The 18598-nt window shown below is 46.4% G+C and overlaps 1 protein-coding gene across 2 annotated transcripts in view; it reads left to right on the top strand.

Annotated features, from left to right (window-relative positions):
- The window catches only part of LOC127655905 (ADAMTS-like protein 4), a 102629-nt gene that overhangs the window by 36639 nt on the left and 47392 nt on the right, over positions 1-18598 (top strand). For both annotated transcript variants that reach the window (XM_052143959.1, XM_052143958.1), the window contains exon 5: positions 1588-1690. In XM_052143959.1, coding sequence (XP_051999919.1) covers positions 1588-1690 — 103 coding nt within the window. The remainder of the gene's footprint in view (positions 1-1587; positions 1691-18598) is intronic.

Below are 18598 nucleotides of genomic sequence, written 5' to 3'. Positions count from 1 at the left end.
CTCCTGCTGCAAAGCACCCCCACAACATGATGCGGTCACCCCCATGCTTCATGGTTGGGATGGTGTTCTTTGGCTTGCAAGCCTCACCCTTTTTCCTCCAAACATAACAAAGGTCATAATGGCCAAACAGCAACATTTTTGGTTCATCAGACCAGAGGACATTTCTCCAAAAAGTAAGATCTTTGTCTCCATGTGCACTTGCACACTGTAGTCTGGCTTTTCAGGTTATGTCAATATAGGACTTGTTTTACTGTGGATATAGATACTTGTCTACCTGTTTCCTCCAGCATCTTCACAAGATCCTTTGCTGTTGTTCTGGGATTGATTTGCAGTATTTACACCAAACTACGCTTATCTCTGGAAATGCGTCTCCTTCCTGAGCGGTATGATGGCTGCATGGTCCCATGGTGTTTATACTTGCATACTGTTGTTTGTACAGATGAACGTGGTACCTTCAGCCTTTTGGAAATTGCTCCCAAGGATGATCCAGACGTGTGGAGGTCCACAATGATATTTCTTAGGTCTTGGCTGATTTCTTTTGATTTTCCCATGATGTCAAGCAAAGAGTCACTGAATTCGAAGGTAGGCCTTAAAATATATCCACAGGTACATCTCCAATTGACTCCAATTAGCCCAACAGAAGCTAACTGGCTAATTACCTAAAGGCTTGCCATAATTTTCTGGAATTTTCCAAGCTGCTTAAAGGCAGAGTTAACTTAGTGTATGTAAAGTTCTGACCCACTAGAACTGTGATATAGTCAATTAAAAGTGAAACAATCAGTCTGTAAATAGTTTTTGGAAAAATTACCCATGTCATGCACAAAGTAGATGTCCTAAACAACTTGCAAAAACTAGAGTTGGCTAAGATGAAATCTGTGGAGTGGTTCAAAAATGAGTTTTAATGGCTTCAACCTGTGTATGTTAACTTCTGACTTCAGTTGTAGGTGAACAAATTTTTAGCGATAACTTATAAACCTTTTAAGACAAACCTATTATGAGCAGTATTTCATTAGCAACATTAGCGACGTGAACGACCACGTGAAACATCTTGAGAAATGCAGATGGCCCAAACCATAGCCATGTTACTGACACACACTGTTTCTCTGTTAATTTACAGTTTCAATGATAATATATATTTGATTTATGATGCCATATGTTTTTATCCTGATTTCTTACCTTGACCCGTCTCTGGTTTGTCAGTTTTTCATTCCTTAAAATGTGTTTGTCAATATAAGTCATCTTTTTCAGTTGCTTGCTCTTGGCATGCTCCAATTCCATAAACCTAGGCCTTTCTCTCTCTCTCTTTCTCTCTCTCTCTCTGGAGATTTATGGAGGGTTTCCTGGTTCTCCATTGTTTCCATATGGTAGCTAATGTTTCACTTTCTGTCAAAGTTTTGACCCAGCATACTGAATACACAATCATTTTGGGAGTAACTTCTACTGAATGTGATACTGCTAACTTAAAGAAATAATTCACCCAAAAATGAAAATAAGTCATGTATTCACCCTCATGTTGATCCAAACTCATATGACTTTCTATCTAAGTGAGACACTATAACTTAAGTCATTCTCTTTCTGTCCCTGCAGGCATGTCCAGGTGCTGCACTAAACTCCAGGGCTGTGCAGTGTGCAGCGTTCAACAGTCAGGAGTTTATGGGACGCGTGTATGACTGGGAGCCTTTCACAGAAGGTTAGAAACGCAAATTGAGGGCTTGGAAAATGAACGTAATTCACAGGTGTGGGGGAATATAACCCTCCACTCAGTTATGTACCTCTCTGACACAGTCCTGCACTCTGAGTTTATTTAGCAATAATTGAGTGTACTACACAGCTGCAGACACAACATTTTCCCCTCATCACATTTGCCGTTGAGTAGAGCCGGAAATGGACCGTTAACTGAACCGAAAAAAAAAGTTTCAGTTTCCATCCCTAGTCAAATTGAATTAAAATGTATGTTTTGGCTATTGACTGTTTTACCCAATTATTTTAGCAGCCATATCACCCTTCAGCTCTCACCTGGTTGCCCACAAAAGCTGAGCAGGTTTGAGCCTGGCCAGTACATGGGAGACCTCCTGGGGAAAACTAAGCTTGCTGCTGGAAGAGGTATTAGGGAGGCCAGCTGGGTCTGTGTGGGTCCTATGCCCCAGTAGGGTGACGGGGACACTATACTGTAAAAAGGCACCATCCTTCGGATGAGACATTAAACAGAGTTCCTTATTCCCCTTCTGTCGCTCTCTCCACGTTGTGTCAGAGAAGCGACACTAGGGGTCTCTCTTGAGCGCCGATATTCACCTCTGAACTATGAAAAAAGGCCAAAGAGAGTTGGCAACCAGTATTTGCATGTCCCGCCCCCGGACATACGGGTATTTAAGCGGCGCAAATACGGGAGTTCATTCAGAAAATTTCTTCGGAGCCGATGGTCGTGTTTGCAGACTGCTGCGTTTTACACACCGAGTTCCTGTTATCCTCTGCTGCATGCTGTTGGATTCTACGGCGCACAACAGCGGCTTTCTCCTGTTTGCACGGCTGTGCACTTCCTGCCCCTGAGCGCATCGACAGTTGCAGATAAGAAAGATCTCTCACGAGTTCTTTCATTCATAAAAGAGTGATTTTATTTAAAAGAGTAATTTCCTCTAAAAGAGCAAAAAACACAGCGGCGTTGAACGTCCTTTTAAGGACGCGTCTTTATAAAGATGCCTTTCCGCCCCTGTGTTGTTCCTGGATGCGGTAGAGTACTCTCCGCTTCCAACGGCCACTGGCGTTGTCTCGTGTGTCTGGGCAGTGATCACACTGAGGCTGTGTTTGTGGATGGTTCATGTTCTCATTGCGAGAACATGACCATGACAACGTTGCGGTCACGGCTTGCTTACAACCGTAAGCAAGCCACTCCAGCTGCCCCCCGCGTCGCTCCTTCTTCCCACGGGATTGAGGACGATGCGGCTGGCGATGGAGGCGATTCGGGGATGGCAGCTGGTGCAGCTCCGCCGGGTACTCCCCCTCGGACCACACGCGCCCCGGCACGCTCGTTGACTCCCGTCCCCGCTCGAGGTGGTGGCGACTCGCCTCACAGCCAGTTTGCCTACCCTCTTGCGATGGAAGCAGATGAGTTCGCCGCGACATCGGAGGGCGCGGGCTCTGATGCTGAGGGCTCCTCTGGGCTGCCACCTTCGGGCTTGCACGCCCAGGAGGAGGCCGACGCACAGATGTCCGATATGCTTTCCCGAGCAGCCAACAGCGTGGGCCTGGATTGGAACCCTCCATCCTCCCCACAGCCATCACGGCTGGACGATTGGTTCTTGGGCGTGGGGCGCCGCTCACAGCCTCGCCCCCCCCAGTTCCTTTCTTCCCGGAGGTGCATGATGAGCTGACGTCTTCGTGGAGAGCACCCCTCTCCACTCGTCGCACCGCCACCTGCTCATCCGCCCTCGCCACCCTCGACGGCGGAGCGCGCCACGGGTACACAGAGATCCCCCAGGTGGATAGAGCTGTTGCGCTCCACTTATGTCCCGGAAGCACTACCACCTGGCGGGGCCGCCCTGTACTCCCTTCCCGGTCCTGTAGAGCAACATCCTCGCTTACCGCGAAGGCCTACAGCGCTACCGGACGCGCCGCTTCCGCCCTGCATGCCATGGCTCTCCTGCAGATCCACCAAGCCAAGGCACTTTGCAACATGCACGGGGGTGGCCCTGATCCCGACACGCTGCAGGAACTGCGCTCAGCGACCGACCTCGCCCTGAGAGCGACGAAGGTCACAGCGCAGGCACTCGGGCAGGCGATGGCCACTCTGGTGGTCCAGGAACGTCAGCAATGGCTGGACTTGGTTGAGATGCGTGAAGCTGACAAGACTCGCTTCCTCAACGCCCCTGTCTCCCAGTTCGGCCTCTTCGGCGACACCGTTGAGGACTTTGCCCAGCAGTTCTCCCTGGTGAAGAAGCAGACGGAGGCCATTTCGCACATCATGCCGCGCCGCAAGCTTGCCGCCACGGCCCAGGCCCCACCTGCTCGCCGAGGGTGTCCTCCCGCGGCCAGAAGACCTTCTGCTCCGCCCCAACCTGGGCCCAGCTCTCAGCCCCGGCATCGAGCAAACCGCAGGAAGCGTACGGCCCCTGCCTCACGGACCCCTTCGAGGACCCGGAAGGCTCCCAAGCGTCCCTGAGGCAGCGGACCCAGAGGACGAGAAGTTAGCTCCGGAGGTGGTAAGACCACTCCGTCCCCCGGTGGAGGGCCAAAATACTCGTCCCCTTGGTGCCCCTAGCACGGAGCTTAGAGGCGTGGCTTTCACTGCCCAGCTCGTCACGGTGGCTGCACCGGACCATCCGACTCGGTTACGCAATTCAGTTTGCCAGGTCTCCGCCCCCCTTCGTGGGTGTTCGTTCCTCCGCAGTGCACGGCGAACATGCCCACTCCCTGCGCGAGGAAATCGCCTCCCTTCTAATCAAGGACGCGATAGAGCCTGTCCCTCCGACCGAAACAAAGAAGGGTTTCTACAGCCCTTACTTCGTTGTACCCAAGAAAGGCGGCGGCATACGACCGATCTTGGACCTGCGAGTTTTCAATCGGACCTTGTCCAAACTCAAAATGCTTTACCGTTCAAAATGCTTACCCAGAAACAAATTCTATCTGGCGTCCGGCATCTAGATTGGTTCGCAGCGGTAGACCTGAAAGACCCTTTCTACAGTTCGCGTTCGATGGCCAGGCGTATCAGTACAAGGTCCTCCCCTTCGACCTGTCTCTGTCCCCTCGCGTCTTCACGAAGGTCGCAGAGGCGGTTCTTGCCCCGCTACGAGGAGCGGGCATACGCATACTCAATTACCTCGACGATTGGCTCATTTTGGCCTCCTCGCAGGAATTACTATGCGCACATAGAGACCAGCACCTCGGCCATTTAGGGTTTCAGGTCAACTGGGAAAAGAGCAAGCTCACCCCGGTCCAGAGCATCTCTTTTCTCGGTTTGGAGTTAGACTCAGTCTCAATGACAGCACGTCTCTCCAACGAGCGTGCTCAGTCAGTGCTGGAATGCCTCGCTTCTTTCGAACCAGGCACCGTGGTCCCTTTGAAACGTTTCCAACGGCTCCTGGGGCATATGGCATCCTCCGCGGCGGCCGCACCACTGGGGTTGATGCATATGAGACCACTTCAGCATTGGCTCCAGACTCGAGTCCCAAGACGAGCATGGCGCCACGGCACGCACGGCATGGAAGTTACCCCCGCCTGCCGCCAAACCTTCAAACCCTGGACAGACCTCTGCTTTCTATGGGCAGGAGTACCCTTGCAGCAGGTGTCCCGTCGCGTTCTGGTTACAACCGACGCCTCCAAATTGGGTTGGGGCGCCGTGTGCAACGGGCGCGCAGCCGCAGGCCGGTGGAACCGAGGCCCGCTGCGCTGGCACATCAACTGCCTAGAGCTGCTGGCCGTTTTTCTTGCCCTGAAGAAATTTCTTCCATTGATTCATGGCAAGCATGTCCTAGTCAGGACAGACAGCACCACGGTGGTGGCCTACATAAACCGCCAAGGCGGAGTACGCTCCCTCCTTATGTCACAGCTCGCCCGTCGTCTCCTCCTTTGGAGTCAGCAGCGACTGGAGTCACTGCGCGCCACTCACATCCCCGGCAACCGCAATGTGATAGCGGACGCGCTGTCAAGGCAAAACTTGCCCGGCACAGAGTGGAGGCTCCACCCCCAATCGGTCCAGCTGATTTGGGACAGGTTCGGCAAGGCCCAGGTAGACCTGTTTGCCTCCCAGGAAACCTCCCACTGTCCGCTCTGGTATGCCCTCACAGAGGCTCCCCTTGGGACCGATGCTCTGGCGCACAGCTGGCCCGCGGGGCTGCGCAAGTACGCTTTTCCCCCAGTGAGCCTTCTTGCACAGGTGCTATGCAAGGTCAGGGAGGACAAGGAGCAAGTCACTCTGGTGGCCCCCTACTGGCCCAACCGACGTGGTTTTCGGATCTCACGCTCCTCATGACAGCCCCTCCCTGGCTGAATTCCCCTGAGGAAGGACCTTCTTTCTCAGGGACGGGCACGCTTCTGGCATCCGCGATCCAGACCTCTGGAATCTCCACGCCTGGTCCCTGGACGGACGCTGGAGGATCTAGCCGCCTACCTTCGGCCGTCATAGACACTATTAACCAAGCCAGAGCCCCTTCGACCAGGCATCTTTACGCCCTGAAGTGGCGCCTGTTCACGGACTGGTGTTCTTCCCTAGTCGAAGACCCGCAGAAGTGCGCAGTTAGGTCAGTGCTCGTGTTTCTTCAGGAGAGGCTGGAGAGGAGGCTGTCCCCTCCACCCTCAAGGTGTATGTTACGCTACCGCTGCCCACCACTGACACGGTAGACGGCAAGTCTCTTGGTAAGCACGACTTAATCGTCAGGTTCCTAAAAGGTGCCCGGAGGATGACTCCCTCCCGGCCTAACCTGTTTCCCTCCTGGGATCTCTCGGTCGTCCTTATGGGACTCCGGAGACCCCCATTCGAGCCGCTTGACTCAGTTGGACTCAGGGCCCTCTCTCAAGACCGCCCTGCTGATCGCGCTCGCTTCCATCAAGAGGGTCGGGTACCTGCATGCGTTCTCTGTTAGCGACGCTTGCCTGGAGTTCGGTCCGGCGGACACTTTCGTGATCCTAAGACCGCGATCGGGCTACGTGCCCAAGGTTCCTACCACACCCTTCAGGGATCAGGTGGTGAACCTGCAAGCTGCCCCGGAGGAGGCAGACCCAGCCCTTTCACTGCTGTGTCCAGTACGTGCCTTACGTATTTACCTGGACTGCACACAGAGCACCAGACGCTCTGAGCAGCTCTTCGTCTGCTTTGGGGGACAGCAGAAAGGGAATGCTGTCTCCAAGCAGAGACTCGCCCACTGGGTTTTCGACGCCATTTCCCTGGCTTATCACACCCAGGCCGTGCCCCCCTTTGCGGGTCCGAGCCCACTCCACCAGGAGTGTTAGCGCCCTCGTGGGCACTGGCTAGGGGCATTGCCCTAGCAGACATTTGTAGAGCAGCGGGCTGGGCAACACCTAAAACTTTTGCGAGATTCTACAATCTCCGAGTTGAGTCAGTATCGTCCCGTGTTCTCTCAGGTACCGAGCCCGTAGAACTCGGTGGCACGTCCACGATCTGACCGAGTGAATCGCTTGCACCCAGCGCCTTTCCCCCTAACCAGGGGAAACAGTGCGCCTTCTTTCCCAGGAGATCCCAGGTTTGGGACACTGGTTGACTCCTCCCTAGCCCTCGTGGGTCGCAGTTCTGCGGAGGAACTCGCCGACCCAAACCACTGCGGGTACCACTAGCTACCCTGTACTGTACTGGTATAGGTGCCCCACAGGTAAGGCCTCCTGTTCGGACTCCCCCTGTGTGTAAAACCATGGTTCTGTCCCCTCATGAGAGTTGACTCCGTGTTTTCCTTAGGCAGTTACAGCTGCCTCGGGTGCCGTGCTGTATGCTTCCCCCCTCTGCGAGGCTGGATCTACCACCGCACTACTGTTCTGCATAAGACCTAAGTATAGGCCATGCGATGTATTTGCCACTCAAAATTTGCCTCCCCTCCCGGGTAGGTGTGGCCTCCGCAGGGTCTTCTCCGCCCTAATAAGGGCTAAGACCCCCTTCCCTCAATGCGTGTAAGGGCCCTGGCCGTAGTTGCTCTATGCGAGAAACATAGAGAGAAAAGAGGCCCAGCCAGGCTGGCCCATTCCCATGTTGGCGGCCGTCACCTTGTTCCCCCCTCCAGGGTAATGATAAGGAATCCTGATGGCTTAAATGGGGCATTGGGGAAGGGTACGTGCAGCCTGATACAGTTGGTCGTTCTGCATGTAGGAATACCTGCTCGCTCCTGTATCAGCGGATCACGTACACGGCTCAGCGCATGGCTCTTTTTAAGTGGAACCCTAGTGTCGCTTCTCTGACACAACGTGGAGAGAGCAACAGAAGGGGAACGTCTAGGTTACGTATGTAACCTCCGTTCCCCGATGGAGGGAACGAGACGTTGTGTCTCCCCTGCCATGTCGCTGAGCCGAGCCCCTGTTGTGGCTGGACCATTTCCGGCTCCTCAGAAAAATCCTGAATGAACTCCCGTATTTGCGCCGCTTAAATACCCGTATGTCCGGGGGCGGGACATGCAAATACTGGTTGCCAACTCTCATTGGCCTTTTTTCATAGCTCAGAGGTGAATATCGGCGCTCAAGAGAGACCCCTAGTGTCGCTTCTCTGACACAACGTCTCGTTCCCTCCATCGGGGAACGGAGGTTACATACGTAACCTAGACGTTCTCTGTGGTCATTAAAAATCCCTGGGCACTTCTCGTAAAAGAGTAGGAGTGTACCCCAGTGTCCTGGCTATATTTCCCCCATTGGCTCTTATCTATCATGGCATCCTAATAATTCCCATTCCTGAATTGGCTACATCACTCTACTCTCTCCTCTCCACCAATAGCTGGTGTGTGGTGAGCATTCTGGCACACTATGGATGCTGTCGCATCATCCAGGTGGAAGCTGCACACTGTTGATGGTAGACGAGATTCCCCATATACTATGTAAAGCGGGTGCCTAGAAAATACTATGTAAATGTAAGGAATTATTATTATTTGTGTGAGATGTGTATTTTATGCTAATGAGGGGCCAAGCACCGAAGGTGAAAAAGTCGTAGGAAAATTATGAAATTTGGCACACTGATTGAGGTGGTCATGAATATTCCCCATGGCAAATTTGGGACCTCTAGATGAAACTACATAGCGCCACCACTAGTTTAAAATGTATTTTCTTTTGCATTTATCTTTTGAACTGTTTGTCATAGAAACAAAATTATTTTTTTGGGCTGATTACTCTCCTCTTAATGATTCAAATGAACCCCCATACATTATAACGCCACCCATTTCAGTAGCTGCCATCTGGGATAATGATTTTTTTTTTTTACTGGATGTCCTAAAATCATGGGGTTGGTCTCTGTGAATTCCTTGGGTCATGCGGATTTCAATGAATTGTTCACAGCAGCAATAATGACCCTCCGCTACATTGAATTTTATTAAAAAGTGATATATCTTTTTAAAGCATTGTCAGATTTAAAAGAAATTTTTTATGCATCATAAACAGATACATGAGCAGTTTTGAGACACTCTCAGCTTGGAATGTGTCTTTGGCATCTTTGCGATATGGCAACTGTGTGGCCCAGTGGTTAAAGCATAGGGTTATAGTTTAAAAGGTTGTGAGCCATGTGTGATTTAAAAAATTGTGCTTCTGTTGACCTCTCCGTCTTCATGTTGATTTTGATGCTATGTAGGTTGTGCTACATTGAATAATGTCATGCTTGAATTCAAAACCACTTAGCATTAAAATCAAGATATTCACAGCTATCGGTTTGTACTCTCAGCTTGGAATGTGTCTTTAGCATTGCTGCGATGTGTCAACTGAGTGGGCCAGTGGTTAAAGCATTGGGTTATGGCTCAAAAGGTTGTGAATTTAAGTCCAACAAAGTAGTTTTAAAAATTGTGCCCCTGTTGACCTCTGAGTTTTCCTGTTGTGCTTGCTATAACAGAGGCTTGTAGTGTTTTCAAAAGTACCAGTACTTCGGTACCAAGTTGATACTTAAATTAAAAAGATGTAATGGTCTGTGTTTCTGCAGTATCTGTAGTACCGAGCACCTACTCGATCCGGTACCAACACGCAGTATGACTGACTCATGACTGCTTTAAATTGCCCACAGGCTTATTTTGAACACATGCTCTGTTACTCCTTGTACACTGAAATCAAAATAAAATCGTGACATATCCTAGTGTGATTTATTAAACCGCTAAAGGCTGCAATATTACTGTGGATGAACTGCATACTTTAAATAAATCTGACCACTCATCCACTAGATACTCCATAGACATTGAGAATCATTCATGTTGTATGAGATTACAGAGCAGAGCACTTATCCATTGTGAACCACGCAGCACATGTAAACTATATATTTATATAATTAAAATCACAGCATTTACAATTTAATCTCTGACAGCTTTATTTATATCGCATTTAAAACAACAGAGTTGACCAAATTGCTTCACAGTAATTACATTTAAAACATAACATTTAAAAATGACCACATACACAAACACCAGTAATCTGAAATAAAAACACTCCAAAACCGTGTCCCAAATTTCATTAGTCAGACACAAAGGACAGTGTTAAGAGATGAGATTTCAGACGTGACTTAAAAGTTTTCAATGATCTAGTGATGGGTCGTTCATAAATGATTCATTGATTTTGAACAAATCTTTTATGTGACTCAGAAAAACGAGTAGTCTCTGAGAGTGGTTCGTTCAGTTTGTGTTTGCTGCGCATGCTCATTGCGCAACCTCAGTTGGTTTGTTACGTGAAAACCACATAGGTGCTGTACAGGAACTCTTTAGGTCCGATTTGTTTTTTCTTTTGTCACGTGACAGCTGTATGCATTGCTCACACAGGAAATAGAAATTATTAATTCACGTCTGAGTCTTCTGGTCCAAGTCGTTCGTTCTTTTGTCATATGACAGCTGTATACACTAGAACAAACAACTTGGACAAGAAGATGCCAGAGGTGAACTAATCATTTGTGTTTCTCGTAATTTGTCCTTGGCTGCATTATCGATTTTTCCTTGTTGGGACTATAATAAAAGTTTGGTTAAGTTGATGTGGTGGGGGGATTTGGCTATTGAAAATGTAAAATTTTTATTTTATTCTGTTCAAATGAATGAAATGAACAAACCAACTTGAAAAAGATTCATTAATTTTGCTGAACGAGACTCAAAGATTCAAATAAGTAAAATGATCTGATCTTCCCATCACTACAATGATCACAGTGGGCCGTGACACAAATCCAGAAAAGTGAAGCTTCCAGCAAAAAACCCACATCATAATAAAAGCACAATTCAAAATAAAAGTTAGATGCCTGAAATTGAAGAAATTAAATAAAAATATATTACAACTGTATAGTTAAATGTAATATTCACTGTATTGAAATAATAATAATAATAAATATACAAAATATCACAAGACGGCTGTTTAATAAAGGTTTGGCCAAAACATGCAATTAAATGTTGAAAAGGATATATTTTCATTTGATAAAAGTTTTAAGAATGTATTGATTAGACACCATTTTGATGTTAAAATTTAATTATATAATTAATAAAATAAATAATAATAATTATTAAGCTATAATAATTAAAATAATGATGAAATAATTACAAATAACTAAACTGGTGTGTTCAATAGCACATTATAATATTAGCATATTTTTGCTGTGGTATCGAAATTGGTATCGAGAACCGTGAAATTCACTGAAACTACTGAAATTGTGGTACCGTGACAACACTAGAGGCTGGACTACATTGCATAATCCCTGCATGAATTATTTTGGCTGTAACAAAATATTCTCAGTGATAATTTTGCACTCTTCGCTTGGAGAGTCTCTATGGCATTGCAAAGTTGTTTCAGCTGAATGGTGCAGTGGTTAAAACAATGGAATGATGTTCAAAAGGTTGTGAGTTTGAGTTTGAGTCCAGCTGAAAATGGAAAATTTGACTTTGGTTGACCTTTAAGTCTTCATTTTTTGCATACAATAATATTAAACCACTTTGATTTTCTCATCAGTAATGTTGGACACTCAATTTTGAATGCTAATACTAAGTTGAATGTGGTTAACACTGTACTTAAGTGTGCCTATTCATTGCTAGGTATGTCTCTTTGGCAGCTGTTCACCTTGTTGCAGCTTGGTGGATTTAGAGCTTAGCTGTGGCATGGAAAGTCATCAGTTCAATCACATTCGGGGCGACTTGTAAAGTTGAGTGTGGTTGCAATGTATGTCATATACATACTATGTGCTGCGCTTACTGTGGTGCAATTCTTGCTGTTCCAGTGCCTGGCCCCGTAATTGCTGCTTGCAGCTATATATAGAGTATTGTTAGCTTAGCTACATATTAACATCAAACTGTATTAAAATCAGTTTTGTCCGTAGATAGCAAGGCAACTCATTAGGCTTTGGGGCAGAGCTGTAGTTATATCAAGGCCTGCATGTAATCTGCATTTTTGTAATTTTTGCTAATTAAATCTTTTAGCTAATTTGACAACACTTTCAGCTACCAATTAGAGTGAAGTATTCTCAGTATTAACACATTGCTACATTTAAATACACTCTGCAGCCTTCCCTGTCATATAAAGTTAGAGATTCTTAGAAAACTCAGAACTACTAGATAAGCACAGAAGAAAGGTATTTTTAGAGCCTGTAAATTACCCGAGCAACGAGAAGACAGAAAAGAGGTTGAATGACTGAAGAGGTGGAAGTGAGGAGGAGGGGAGTGACAGCAGGGGGTCATGGGCATTACTGTACAAGCAAAGAGCCATTGTAAGACAGAGAGAAGTTAAAGACAAACAGAGTTAAAAAAGAGAGGAATGTGTGACGGGCCTTTATAAAAGTCACCATGGACCAGACCACTATAAATCAACAATAAAGAAAAGAGTGAGAAAGAAAAAGAGGGGCATATAGTGAAGAAATCAGATGAGGGGGAGGAGCCATTGAGGACAGAGGTTACAGAGTCATGGCAACCAGATGAAAAATGGTGCTGTTTGGGATGGATGGATGGGTGGCATGAAAGGACTGGTGAATGAGTGGAGAAAGACCTGAATGGAAGAAGAAAGAGCTGAATAGTAAGTGAGATGCTTGAAAAAGGCGAAGTGAGGACAGGCGTAAGTGACACCCAATCTGCTTTTAGGGAGAGGGAATCGTCTGGCCCACAACAAAGAGATTCAAGCGTGCATGAACTCCACTTTAACATACTGTATGATTTTAGAATACTAAATCTTGAGTTTATAACCTCAAATTCTGAGATTGGAATATGGGAATATTGAATTTTGAACCTGAAATATTGATTATAGAACCTTGAGTCTTGAGTTTTGTATTTTGAAATTTGGGTCTAGAACCTCATATCTTGAGTAGAGGCTCTTCAAACTTGAGTTTAGAACCTATATGTTTTAGTTTGGAACCTTGAGTCTTGAGTTTAAAATCTTGAATTAAAAACCTCAAATATAAGTTTAGAATTAGGGCTGCAACTAACAATTATTTTGATAATCGATTAATCTAACGATTATTAGAACAATTATTTTACTATTCTGCAATAATTACAGTGATTAATCATTAGCTCTTAACGTCATGGTTACTGTTGTAACCTCCATTCCCCGAGGGAAGGAACGAGACATTGTGTCGAAGTGACACAAGGGGTCTTCCTGGAACACCAAACGTACCTCTGAACCCGAGAAAAGGCCATTGTCAAGTTGGCAGACAGAATTTGCATGCCCCGGATATATGGGTATAAAGGGAGTGTCAATCAGGATTTTGCATTGAGGAGCCGAAAATAAGGTATGGCCATTTCTAGTAGGTCTAGTGCTGTGGCAGGAGGGACACAACGTCTCATTCCTTCCCTCGGGGAACGGAGGTTACAACAGTAACCATGACGTTTCCCTTCTGTCACTTACTCGACGTTGTGTCGAATGAAGTGACACAAGGGGTCCCATATAAAAACGGCACGCACTGACCGTGTTACGTGAACTGTCGAGACAGGTGCAAGCAGGCTACTGCATGCTAGAGGCAACTGTGACGGCTGCACGTAACCCTCCCCAACGCCCCAAAAGAGATGTCACATACACACCTTAGGTTCCCGGCACCCCTGAGGGGGGGAACAGGTGCTACATGACTAGCATGGGAGCAAGCCCGGCAGCCACGGCCTTCTCTCTCACTATGTCTCTCACATAGGACATGAAACGGCCGAGGCTATCTTAACGCTATGAAATGTGTTGGGGAAGGCAGTCTTTCCCAGTCGTATTCTTTCAGGGGGGGAAAACCCTGTGGAGGCCACATCCTGCCCAGTCAAGGGTGAGGTAACTTGTTGCAAATACACCACGAGGGTTGTGGAGCCGTACTTGGGAAATGGCGCGGTGGTAGGTCCAGCCTAATGAGGGGGGACTCTACAAGCACGGCAACCGGGGCAGCAGGGCTGCCCAAGGGAAACGCGGGTCCGCCGACAGGAGGACCATTCTGCGGGAAATGCATCACGGGGAGTTTGCCTGAAAAGGAAACTAAGCCCATGGAGCCCAACCCCAGTACAGAGCACCTGTGACTCATAATGGGTCTGGACGCGAATCAGAAGGCTAGGGAGGAGAACATCCAGGGAGCGACGCTAGTGGCCAACCTGGGATAGAAGGCGGACTGGATCAACTTGGTGAAGGGCGCTGTGTGCAAGTGGAACACCCAGTTGGTTGTGCCGCGTTACCGAGTGTCTGCTAAGGTGGTGCCATGGGCCAGTGCCTACGAGGAGGCCACACTTCTCGTAGAGTGTGCTCGAATCCGCAAGGGGGTGGGCACGGCCTGGGTGTGATAAGCTAAAGAAATAGCATCAACGACCCAGTGAGCTAACATCTGTTTGGAGATGGTGTTCCCTGCTCAGAATATCTAAAGCTCTGCGTGCTGTCCAAATAGATACACAAAGCAGATACCGGACACAGCAACGAAAGGGCTGGTTCTGCCTCCTCCCGGGGCAGCGCTTGCAGGTTCACGACCTGGTCCCTGAAGGGGGTCTTTATAACCTGTCCACGTAGCCCGGTTGCGGCCTTGGGATAACGTGAGTATGTGCCGGACCGAACTCCAGGCAGGTGTCGCTGACAGATAACGCATGCAGGTCCCCAACCCTCTTGATGGAGGCTAACGCGATCAGGAGGGCCATCTTCAGGGAGAGGGCCTTGAGCTCAACTGAATCAAACGGCTCGAAGGGGGGTCTCTGAAGGCCCGAGAGGACCACTGAGAGATCCCAGGAGGGGAATAGGCTAGGCCGGGTAGGGTTCAGTCACCGAGCGCCTTTCAGGAACCTGATAATCAAGTCGTGCTTACCTAGGGACTTGCAATCTACTGCGTCGTATGTAGCAGCTACATACACCTTCAAGGTGGAGGGGGACATCCAATTCCGGGGGCTCAAGGGAGAGTGCCAGCTAGCCACGAGGCGAGCTGCACTCATCCCGAGCTCGGACGGAAGCAAGCAAGCATGCTGGGGGGCGGGTGGTTCGTGGAGATTTACCTGGCGAAACCGAGCCCGTCGTTATCCCCAAATCGCCTTCATCGCCAGCCGGGTCGTCCGCAATCCCATGGGAAGAAGGAACGACGCGGGGGCGGCTGAAGTGACTTTCTCTCGTGAGAAAAGAAACATGGCCGAGAACATGAATGATTCATAAAACGCTGTCTGCGTGTGATCGCAGCCCAGGCACGCGAGGCAGATTTTATGACCGTCCGAAGTGGAGAGAAATCAACCGCATCCAGGAACTACACAGAGGCGTAAAGACATCTTTAAAAAGATGCGTCCTGAAAAGGACGTTCAATGCCAGCTGTGTATTGCTCTTTTATGAGTGGGAATTCAAACTCTTTTAGAGGAAATAAACTCAAAGCGCCCAGGGGCGTAGACTGCACAGTGTGCAGAGAGAGAGAGAACGCCAGCTGGAAACGCACCATAGATCCAACCCCCCCAACAAATTCTTAAAATCTTACAGTGACATACAAATGAGAAATACTATAACGCAGGTGATTCATCATACTGTAAGGAGACAGTTATGAGAAGTGCCAGTACAAATGTCCAATATCTCTTAGAAAAATACTTGAGCTTGAACAGAGATATAACTGTGACACAATAAAATGAAAGTGAAGAGTCAAGTGCTTACGGAAGTTTTGTGTCTTCAAGCATTTCTTAAAAACAGAACTGAAAACTTGAATTCAGCGAATGGGATAGTGGCAGCACCAGACTGATCGCAGTGAAATCAGAAACAGTAGGTTAACTTTTTTCAGCTGAAATTGGTCTGTGTGTACTGGTATTTGAAACACTGCACCCAGTGGCAAGAGCGGTAAGTGTTTTTAGGCATATGGGCAACTAAATTTTAGTTGGGTCAAATGCCCATGGAGGAGCACCAAAAATGAGTTGTTTTCAGCTGTACAGGATCTAATACAGTTAAGAGGAATGCATATTTTATGAACTGAACCCCTCAACTAAACCTCATACCTAAACCTAACCATCAGTGGAGTAAAAATGTAATGTAAGAGGGGAAATGCAACCACAGAATTGCGCTCGTCACTGGTAATGCAAATGGTATTACTTCATGGTTTCAAAATGGGATCCAAACCCGTGTTGCCCTCGCTTCAGTATTTTACAAAGCTTTGAATAACAAAGATTTCAGTATTTTAAAAAGATTTGTCAAACAGAGTTCAGTATTCACCAAAGTTGTGCATTGGACAATGTTAAGCATTCTACAAAGTTCAGTATTGGACATTGCTAAGTAGCATGCACAGCTCAGCATCAGATGGAGTTCCATGCTGGACAATGTTTAGTGTCAGACCAAGCTGAGTGTCATACAGAGTTCATTTTCTGGCAGAGTTCAATACTGAAAAAAGTTCTGTTATACTCAAGTGTCAGAGACATGGAGAGCTTTCACCCCGGTGTTTATACTCTTTTCTAAATATTCTTTTATGTAAAAATCTAATAAAAACAAAAATACTTAGGGATATTCAGGTTGCAAAAGAGGCCTTAGTGTGACAAGGGGACATTGGGAATTTTGTGTGCATGCTGTATGTGGGAGGTGTTAGAATGCATTCTGTATTTATTAGAAGTAAAAACTGTTATAGGGTCCCGCAGTTATTCAAGGTATTGTTGGACTGCGAAGCACTTGGGATTTGGCTGTAAGGCGTGTGTGTGTGTGTGTACATGCTTTTGTTTTGATGTCCCCGGGAGACCATTTTTTGGATCAACTCAAGATCGTTATGTGATTGAATGTGTGTGTGTGTAGTAATTGTTATTGTATGGCGCTGATGTGCAGTTGTATATATGATTTGGCTTTTTCTCAGTGTTTCTGAGGCTCAGTCTAAAGCTAAAGTGTGTAACTTTTTCAGTGTTAAAATACTTTCTCCTATCCCAGCTTAATATGCAGAGACAACTACAGTAGGTTAGTTTTATTGAGAACTATAAAAAATGTGTCTCTGTGGCGCAATCAAAATTCCTGTTTTGAGCAAACAGCTCAACACAGCAACATTTACTCAAGCAATGATGTGATTTGGGTGGGGGGACAATCAGTTTTTTTTTATCAACAGCAGACAGGGGATGTGTTGGAAGGCTGTTTGAAAACAGTGTTTATTTTTGCAATTCTATTTGTTGGTGATATTGGTGCAGAAATCCCATACACAAATCTGAGATATGGCAATATATGTAAAACAAATATTTGTTCATATATGGTTTTCAATGACATACAATATTCACATACTTATACATATATACAACATATGTTTCAAAATGTATATTACAAAAATATCTGTTTTCCTGTATGTAACATATATTTAACCAAATACTAGTGGGATTTGAATATGTACATACTGTATATGCTTAAATGTACGTTCATATTTTCATATACATTATGGCCAATAAGATTTCACTATGGGATCACACACTTCAGCTTTAAGAGTTTTAAGGACAAATGGAGTGAACAAAAAGAAAGAGAAGTTTCACTGTTTTTCAATACACTGGGTCTCTCTATGCAGTGTTCACTGTGGCCTACACAAAATGTGTTCTTTTGGAACACACTGCAATGTCATCAAACAGACAACACTTGATTTACATAGATTAGGGAATTTGAATATGATGACATAATATACTTGCGTAAATAAATGTAAATGTAATATACAGTGGCAAGAAAAATCTTTGTGAACCCTTTGGAATTACCTGAATTTATGTGTAAATTTGTCTTAAATTCTGATTTGATTTCATCTAAGTTACAATAATGAACAAACACAATCTGTTAAAACTAATAACACAAAAATTATTGTTTTGTTCTTGTACATACGGAATACATCATTCAAACGTTCACAGTGTAGGTTGGAAAAAGTATGTAAACCCCTAGGCTAATGATGTCAACAAAAGATAATTAGAGTCAGGAGTTGGCAAACCTGGCATCCAGTTAATGAAACAAGATTGTAGCTGTGGGTTAGAGATACTTTGAATTATAAAATACGCAAGAAGCATCTGCTTACTTGGACCATGCCTCGCAAAAAAGAGATCTCACAAGACCTACAAACAAGAATTGTTGCTTTTCATAAAGCTGAAAAGGGTTACAAAGTTATGTCGAAGTTATTCACCTGTCCACAGTTAAACAAATTGTCTTTAAATGAACGGCCTGGACTGCTTGCCATCATTGAGGGAAAAATTTATTAATTCTTAAGTTTATCAAGATATCCTACAGGATAATGTCTGGATGGCTGTGCACCAGCTGAAGCTCAGTAGAAGTTGGGTGATGCAGCAAGACAATGACCCTAAACATTAAAGAAAATCCGGCTTCACAATGGCTTCAAAGAAAGAAAAATTACCTTTTGGATTGGCCCAGTCAGAGCCCAGACCTTAACCCAACAGAGATGCTGTGGAGTGACCTCAAGAGAGACGTTCACCTCAGACATCCTAAGAATATGGCTGAACTGAAGCAATTCTGTAAGGAAGACTGGTCCAAAATTTCTTCTGTTGTGCAAGTCTAATCCACAGCTACCAAAGAAGGTAGATATTCATCTGTCCACAGTTACACAAATTGT

Source organism: Xyrauchen texanus, chromosome 15 (genome assembly GCF_025860055.1).
Source record: "Xyrauchen texanus isolate HMW12.3.18 chromosome 15, RBS_HiC_50CHRs, whole genome shotgun sequence".
NCBI lineage: Eukaryota > Metazoa > Chordata > Actinopteri > Cypriniformes > Catostomidae > Xyrauchen > Xyrauchen texanus.
Note: the sequence above shows the minus strand (reverse complement) of the source record. Positions and strands in the feature narration are given on the sequence as shown.